Source organism: Solea solea, chromosome 14 (genome assembly GCF_958295425.1).
Source record: "Solea solea chromosome 14, fSolSol10.1, whole genome shotgun sequence".
In the NCBI taxonomy this organism is placed as follows: domain Eukaryota; kingdom Metazoa; phylum Chordata; class Actinopteri; order Pleuronectiformes; family Soleidae; genus Solea; species Solea solea.
In genome coordinates this window covers 23,954,440-23,962,192 of record NC_081147.1, presented here as the reverse complement: position 1 = coordinate 23,962,192, position 7,753 = coordinate 23,954,440, and the positions used below count along the sequence as shown (strand labels likewise).

Below are 7,753 nucleotides of genomic sequence, written 5' to 3'. Positions count from 1 at the left end.
AGCTCCATTTGGCTGATGACCGAAATTAGTACTACTGTTCCTTTAAATTTGCAGGGTTGCGTATTTGCGACAGTAGTGAATCGCTTTACGGCAGCCTGTAATCACACGTGTTGTCATCGCGTGGTGGTACCTCGGGGTAAATAGTAGCTGTGAGTCGATAAGTTGTGTGTGGCTTTTTTCTTTCTTTCTTTATCACGTTATTGTTATTGTACTATTAAGATCTAATTTGGAATCACGTGGTTAGCGCATCGGTGCGAACAATGTTGATTTGGGTTTTGTTTGTACTTTGAAAGACCGCTTGAGCTAGCATGCTAGCACGATGCTATGTAGCGCTTCTGTAACTATGATAGTTCGCCGACACTTCGCTTGTTAAACGTCGTCTTTTTTTTGCCACAGAGAACTTTGAAGAGGACATGTCTTACAGAGGAGGTGGAGGACGAGGTGGCGGCGGCGGCAGAGGTGGAGGTTTTAACCGAGGCGGCGGAGGAGGCTTTAACCGAGGCGGTGGAGGATTTGGACGTGGTGGTGGAAGAGGGGGCTTCAGACAGCAAGACTACGGTCCTCCAGAATATGTCGTCGGTAAGTTCAAATCACAAAGTTATTGTGTTAGAAAGAGGCTAATGTATATCTGAGACACGTAGTTGGGTGATGTTATGATAATAATAAGGTTGTTTTTAAGATTGTGGGAATTAAGTAGCACCAGATTATTTGCCACGATGTTTTTACGTACAGGAAATTTGGTTTGGTGTTTAGAAATAATATAAGGTTGCAACTGCTTGACATTTAAGATTTAGTCACTGCTTCCCCCTATTTTGCAATCCTACATCCAGTTTCATACAACTATGTCCTTTATTTGTTAGGTCATGCTGCTCTCAAGCAGAAAAACGTGTCCAAAAAGTTAACCTACTAGGCAGAGGTAAAAAGAACTGTTGCCAGGGTTCCCACGGATCCTTGAAATCCTTGAAAGTTTGAATTTGAAAATAGCCATAAATAGACATGGGTCATTGAAAGTACTTTTTGTGCAAAAAGTTGATTTAGGTCAATGTCTCCCACCGCCGACTTAGCCTTGTTTGTTCGATACCACCTTCTGTTTGTGCCCTGCATTGCTTGATGTACCTATGCATATGCTAAACAAACATCAAGTCGCACTTTCTTGCTCACAAAAAAATCACAAAGACTGAGTTCACCAAGATCTCGAGGACAATCACTTGGCCAGGTGTCGGCACATTCAGTCCTTGAATTTGGGGGAATCGGCCCTGCATAGTCCTTGAATTTGTTGTCAACCAAAGTGTGGGAACCTTATGTTAGCACAATGAGCAAGAAGACAGTATATTGCAATTGAACACTTCCATAAATAATCAAATAAAAGTAGACATATGTTATAATGGACATCTCTGCAGGATGTGGATATTCAACATAAGTTACACAGCAGATGTGCAAGTTGTACAAACGCACCAACATTTAAATGATTTTACCTGTTATATCATTTACGTTAATGTGGGGTTTAACAGGGGACTTAATATATTAGGCTATTAGTCATCGTACAAAGGTTAGGCAGTTATCTGTACTACTTAAAAGTGACAGTTTATATTTTACACTGTTGGTGATGAACATTATTTTTAATGTGACAGCCATTGTGAGGTTTCTGGATGTGTTTAGTTATCTTCGTGTGACATGTTCCCAAGGTAAGTGCACCAAAGTGTGTTGCAGTGATGTATGTATAGAGAGTCTTTTTAATCCTGTGGTTTTATCTGATTTTAATTACTTCTTGGTGAGTTTTCAAAGATCTCAGTATTATTTCTGTTTTGATGTTGCAACATGTGCGATAAGGCTCTCAAGCACTTCCTAAAATCTAAAGAAGAAAAGACAACATGTAACTGGGCCATTGCGGTAATGACTGCACATTATTATACAGAACTAAACATGTCTCAATCTCTACTCTGCAGCGGTGGGGGAGTTCATGCATCCATGTGAAGATGAAATTGTGTGCAAGTGTACAACAGAAGAAAGCAAAGTTCCCTACTTCAATGCCCCTGTGTACTTGGAAAACAAGGAGCAAATTGGGAAGGTGGACGAGATATTTGGCCAGCTCCGGGACTTTGTATCCTTTTTTCTTTTTTTACTATTAACTTCAGGAACAAGTAAACTTCTGTGAGTTAATCAATTATTGTTGCTTATTCCTTAACCCATCCTTGTAGTACTTTTCAGTCAAACTTTCTGACAATATGAAGGCGTCTTCATTCAAGAAACTACAGAAGGTATACATTCAAATAACCTGTTTTTGTAGTGCATTGGCATATTAAACATCCTCTGTGTCTACTAATTGTTATATGCACTGTTTTTTTTCCAGTTTTACATAGATCCAATGAAGCTGCTCCCACTGCAGAGATTCCTCCCTAGGCCTCCAGGAGAGAAGGGGCCACCGAGAGGTCGAGGTGGAGGAAGAGGTGGTGGTCGTGGAGGTAAGGCACCAAAAATCCTGTTTCATTTTTAATAAATCCTGTCTCCTGTTGTTTAATATGTAGATTGTTGGGCTGAATCTGTATAGAGGAACAGGCCCTTAAGGCCTATCTGTCATTGTTGCTGTGTGGCTTTAGTGTGAAAATTAAAACCTGAATGTTGTAATTAAATCTATTCTGTTTTTTCCCCAGGTGGATTTCGAGGTGGCAGAGGTGGTGGCGGCCGTGGAGGAGGATTTGGAGGTGGTGGCCGTGGTGGTGGAGGATTTGGAGGCGGTGGCCGTGGTGGCGGATTTCGAGGTGGCAGAGGTGGCGGCGGCCGTGGTGGTGGAGGATTTGGAGGTGGTGGACGTGGATTCAGAGGTTGGTGTTTTCTTTTTCAACCTGATTACAATTGTTCTAGCTTTCCTGGTGTAGCAATATTGCTGTGTGGTAAGTTTATAAAGGTTCATTCATTTTTTTTCTTGTCTTAACTTGTAGGTGGGAGATGATCTGACAGTGATGTACTGGTGGATCTTCTCATTTCTGTCCACACCTCATGCAGCAGAATCGCTGGGTTCCATGCCAGTGGCTCGCCTGTCGGACTCAGAATATAGACTTTGCCTCTTCTTTGTAGAACTTGACTTCTCATTTTATTTTTGTACCAGTTTTGAAGGTGCAATTTATGATTGTGCTTGTTATTTAAAAGGTGTAACATAACAGGGACCGTTTCTGCCTGTAATGAATGATTCTAGGCTCTCTTCCCAAACAGGAATGCCATTATCCTGTGCTCATTGTGTTAAATGTTTGGCCTTGACAGATTTTTTGTTTTTATTGGAAGAAAAAAAATTCACGGGACACATTCACACATTTCTGTGCATTACTCCTATCAGATGTGTAGGTATGCAGACTTTATTCAATGTTAGTTTAAAACATTTTTAATGCTCATAATTTGTAAAATCGCATTCTTTTGTTAAATGCCTTGATTAAAAGGTGTTTTGTAACCGCGTCTTTCTTAAATTCTCTGGTTTTAAACATCTTTGGGACTGCAATATGTTGCTCAGAATAAGAACTCAAGTCCACTTGTTTTCACATGTGTTTGCTGGATTCCTTTCTTGCTGAATTTAATTTATTTGTAGTAGTAAATTTCAAACACCAAGTTATGAAGTGAGCGTTGTTCCATGTAAAGGTGTAACGTGGATGATGAAACTTCTAATGGTAAACATGAGAGATGAAAAAACAAAACTTAAGATGTTAGTACAACTATTAGCTGCTCTGTTAGATGTAGGAGGGGACACATTTTTGTTGAGTTAATGAGAAATTCTATACATTCATATGGAAAAAACAAGTTGGGTGCTAATGTAACTTCATTGTTTTTGCATTCTTTGTATTATAACATTGAATGTACATGAACAAGAACACAAAGCTTAGTAGAAATGCAACTTTCTATATCTATATATATACTATGTGTATATATAGATCTAGATATAGTGCTTAACACGTTTATTTACCCAAAGCTGCAGCTGCCCTAAGTTTACGGCATTGGTAATTATCAAAATGTTCCTGTAATGGTTAATTCACCAGTAAATAGACGTTCTTTACCCAAAATTAGTTTTACACAAAAACAAAAAAAAAGTAAATCACATTATTTATTAATTAATATGTACTATTATATTTATTTACTTGCATCCCTGAACAGAAGTATTACTCAAATATTTAATTCGTTAAGCACAGTATATGTACTGTTTATTTTCATAAATAATCAAAAGGTTATTTACTATCGATTGAATCAACACTTCCTGTTTCCGCTCCGTCACTCAGTGCGATCTGCTCTCTGATTGGTCCAGACTGTGACTCCTTTACGGCCGCGCGCCTCCCCGTCCTCTCGTGCACAGGGGAAGAACATGGAGACAGCTGGAAAAGTAAGCAGGTTTCCCTCTGAATATTCAATAACTCCTTTAAAATGTATTGCCCCTTCGTGTATTTGTCGTTCTTGTCGTTAATTTTTAGCGCAAATAACCCTCACGGTTCTTTGAATAAATGTAAAACCACTCGCGTTGCGTTGAAAAACACAAGTATAACGAATCCGTGTTCAGTTAAATCTGGTTGCAGCTGGTGTTCGCAAGTTCACGTGTACCTAAAATTATGTAACGGACCACATTTAATACAATTTAGTGAATGGAAATGGCTGCCAGGTGTTTTTGTTTAGCTGCATAAACATTAGGGAGTGTTTCACATTTAGCAGCTGCTACAGCGGGGAAAGTTTGCAGCACTTACGTCAGTTCTTGATATGGTTCCAACTATGGTGACTGAACAACTAGCATGGTGTGTAACTCTGCATTCAGCTGCAGTTAGTGGTTTTATTGCCTTTGCTTTTCTTTCCAGGTGATCAAGTGCAAGGCTGCCGTTGCCTGGGAACCCGGGAAGCCTCTTTCCATTGAAGAGGTGGAGGTTGCACCACCTCATGCCAATGAAGTCCGTATCAAGGTAACTTAAACCACTGGCTGCAATTCATAAGTGTCTCATCTATTAAAAAAGAGGCTTTTTGTCCAATGGTGTTCAGGTTTTTGACTGAAAAGAAGATAATTGACAAAGCAACATTCTGATATTAACCACATTAAGGCAATAGTCTGCACTTACCATTACTTGATTCCCTTTAAATGTCCAGTGTGTAGTAATTGGTGATTGTAACAAATGGAGAACTTGTCTAAAATGTGAGACACAACATTCCAGAGCTGTGCATCTTCACTGGCCTCACGGTTTGAGTTGATATCTCTATGCTTCACTGAAATATGATAAGTTTTTCATCCACTAATGCAGAACGAAGGCTTCTTACTGGAAAAATCAACAAGCAGTGTTTAACGTGTTGGTTTGAAATTCTTACAGTGTGATACCCTTTAACAAAAATATCATGTTTTTTATTGTATTGCACTGTAGTGCCATTACAGTAGCAGTAGTAGTATCTTGTGTTTATACAAAATCAGTGGAATCATGGAATGTTTTAATCCAGAGTTGTACTAAGCATACTCGGCATCAAATGCATCATAGCTAAACTGTAGGAATGTGACTGCTTGCACCAGGGGAGGGGGTCGCAAACAAGTATGTGCTGTCACCCTACACTGCTGCTGTATGAAGATGGCAGCCTCTGTAATGCATGGCCCGTGCCTGAAGTACTTCTAGAATGGTTACTCTAAGGTTATAAAAACAAACTATTTTTAATTTTAATAATAACCCTCCTGGATGTCTCACACTGGACCTTAACTATCATTAAACTCAGAATGACAATTGGCGCTCATCAGATTACAACATGTTTTCTGAATTTAGACTCATTATTAAGACATTTATACTAACTTGTATAACTAAACTCTGTGCCCTTCAGCTTTTTGCCACCGGAGTGTGTCACACAGATGCCTACACTCTGAGTGGCAGTGACCCCGAGGGACTTTTTCCTGTCATCTTGGGCCACGAAGGTGCTGGGACTGTTGAGAGTGTTGGTGAGGGTGTCACCAAATTCAAGCCAGGTAGGAAACCACCTGCCATAATACTGACACCTTTTATGGGCCCAAAAAGAACTACTTGAATCATTTTATTTAAACAATTCTCTTTTCATAAAGGTGATACTGTGATTCCCTTGTATGTGCCACAGTGTGGCGAATGCAAATTCTGCAAAAATCCCAAGACCAACCTTTGCCAGAAAATAAGGTAACTTTTATTGCAATCTAAAGACTGATAAGACTGCAATTTTAAACTGTATTCCTCTGTGGATCATTAGTTAGCCTCACAACTCTTAACTTTCTTTATGCCCTACATTAACCTACACTGCAAAAATATTTAATCATGAAATTATATTTTTTTATTACAGGGTGACCCAGGGCCAGGGTTTGCTCCCTGACAAGACCTCACGCTTCACTTGCAAGGGAAAGCAAGTGTTTCACTTCATGGGCACCAGCACCTTCTCCGAGTACACCGTGGTGGCCGATATCTCTCTGGCCAAGGTGAACGAGAGTGCACCACTGGACAAAGTGTGCCTTCTTGGATGTGGCATTTCTACAGGGTACGGTGCTGCGCTTAACACTGCCAAGGTAAGGTACCACGGACTATAAGACTATAATGCCTCCTTGCTTTTGTAATAACCTACATCTGTCTCCAAAGAGCGATGACATCAATAAAAAATGTTGAAGCATTTGATTTTTTTAAATTTCAGATTCAAAGAGATTTAAATTCGACATTGACAGGATCTTGTTAAACTCAGTATAGCTTTGTTGTAATCGTTTCCACTCTTTGTCACACACACTCAGGTTGAACCTGGTTCCACGTGTGCCGTGTTTGGCCTTGGAGCCGTCGGCTTGGCCGTTATTATGGGCTGCAAGGTTGCCGGGGCAACCAGGATCATTGGCGTGGACATCAATCCTTCCAAGTTTGAGAAAGCAAAGGAGTTTGGTGCCACCGAGTTTGTGAACCCCAAAGACCACAGCAAGCCCATCCAGGAGGTTCTGGTGGAGATGACTGACGGAGGCGTGGACTATTCCTTTGAGTGCATTGGAAATGTGCAAATTATGGTGAGATTAATTTTGGTGTTATTTGCAAAAGCATCAAATCATTTATTAATTCCACAGGGGGGCAATTAATTTGGAACAGCTTCTACACACAAAAAAAATGAACTACAACAAGAGGCAACATGTAAAATGTTGTTAGTGTCCATGTATCATCATAATTGGTGCCCATAGAGCCAGAGAGCCAGAGCAGATGTGCATTTGTTTCTGTGTAATTGAAAGATGGCACAAGCAGCATCCACTCCCAAGTTGGCAGAGCAAAGAAAACAGAAAATGACTTGATCATTATTTCAGAGAGCCGCTCTGGAGGCGTGCCACAAAGGATGGGGTGAAAGTGTCATCATTGGTGTAGCCGGGGCTGGACAGGAGATCTCGACCAGACCATTCCAGCTGGTGACGGGCCGAGTGTGGAGGGGGACGGCCTTTGGTGGTGAGTGTTGGGGAGGTTTTTTTTTTTATTAAGAGCGTAATGTGATCTGGTAGCAGTTGCCAATGCCAGCGAGTTCAAAATCCCTTTGCATAATATAATCTGAGGCAGGAGCTCCAGACCGATGTAAAATCAATGGGCACTTAGGCCTTTTTTTGTATTTACTTCCATTTAGCTGAATTTACAATGGAGCTAAACATTTTATTTTAAATGTAGGCATAGAATTGTCCTTGCCTTGAGATGGTCAGCAAACATGAGCTTTAGGTTCAGGATATAAATGGTGCAAATGTTTTATGGAAGTTTGGTATTATTTGTGGTGGTTTTAGTTCTACAAA

At 40.3% G+C, this 7,753-nt stretch overlaps 2 protein-coding genes across 4 annotated transcripts in view; both read left to right on the top strand.

Annotated features, from left to right (window-relative positions):
* Positions 1 to 3,442, top strand: gar1 (GAR1 homolog, ribonucleoprotein). 3 transcript variants are annotated; one of them, XM_058649992.1, is made up of 7 exons: positions 1 to 136; positions 397 to 579; positions 1,947 to 2,101; positions 2,199 to 2,258; positions 2,351 to 2,462; positions 2,652 to 2,822; positions 2,940 to 3,442. In XM_058649992.1, the coding sequence occupies exons 1-7, from the start codon at positions 16 to 18 to the stop codon at positions 2,948 to 2,950; spliced, it is 813 nt and encodes a 270-aa protein (XP_058505975.1). In that variant the 5' UTR covers positions 1 to 15; the 3' UTR covers positions 2,951 to 3,442. The 3 variants fall into 3 exon arrangements, with proteins under 3 accessions (XP_058505975.1, XP_058505977.1, XP_058505976.1); XM_058649994.1 differs by having other exon boundaries at positions 67 to 149; XM_058649993.1 differs by having other exon boundaries at positions 81 to 164.
* An 813-nt stretch (positions 3,443 to 4,255) lies between these two features.
* Positions 4,256 to 7,753, top strand: part of adh5 (alcohol dehydrogenase 5) — a 4,101-nt gene continuing 603 nt past the window's right edge. The window contains exons 1-7 of the mRNA XM_058650553.1: positions 4,256 to 4,360; positions 4,824 to 4,925; positions 5,818 to 5,959; positions 6,053 to 6,140; positions 6,301 to 6,520; positions 6,737 to 6,997; positions 7,286 to 7,421. Of these exons, the coding sequence (XP_058506536.1) occupies positions 4,343 to 4,360; positions 4,824 to 4,925; positions 5,818 to 5,959; positions 6,053 to 6,140; positions 6,301 to 6,520; positions 6,737 to 6,997; positions 7,286 to 7,421 (967 nt within the window). The 5' untranslated portion in view covers positions 4,256 to 4,342. The remainder of the gene's footprint in view (positions 4,361 to 4,823; positions 4,926 to 5,817; positions 5,960 to 6,052; positions 6,141 to 6,300; positions 6,521 to 6,736; positions 6,998 to 7,285; positions 7,422 to 7,753) is intronic.

Coding starts and splice junctions, on each gene's coding strand:
- gar1 (XM_058649992.1), top strand. CDS start 16: ATGACCGAAATTAGTACTACTGTTCCTTTAAATTTGCAGGGTTGCGTA. Junction 580..1,946: donor TCCTCCAGAATATGTCGTCG/GTAAGTTCAAAT, acceptor TCTACTCTGCAG/CGGTGGGGGAGTTCATGCAT. Junction 2,102..2,198: donor TTGGCCAGCTCCGGGACTTT/GTATCCTTTTTT, acceptor CCATCCTTGTAG/TACTTTTCAGTCAAACTTTC.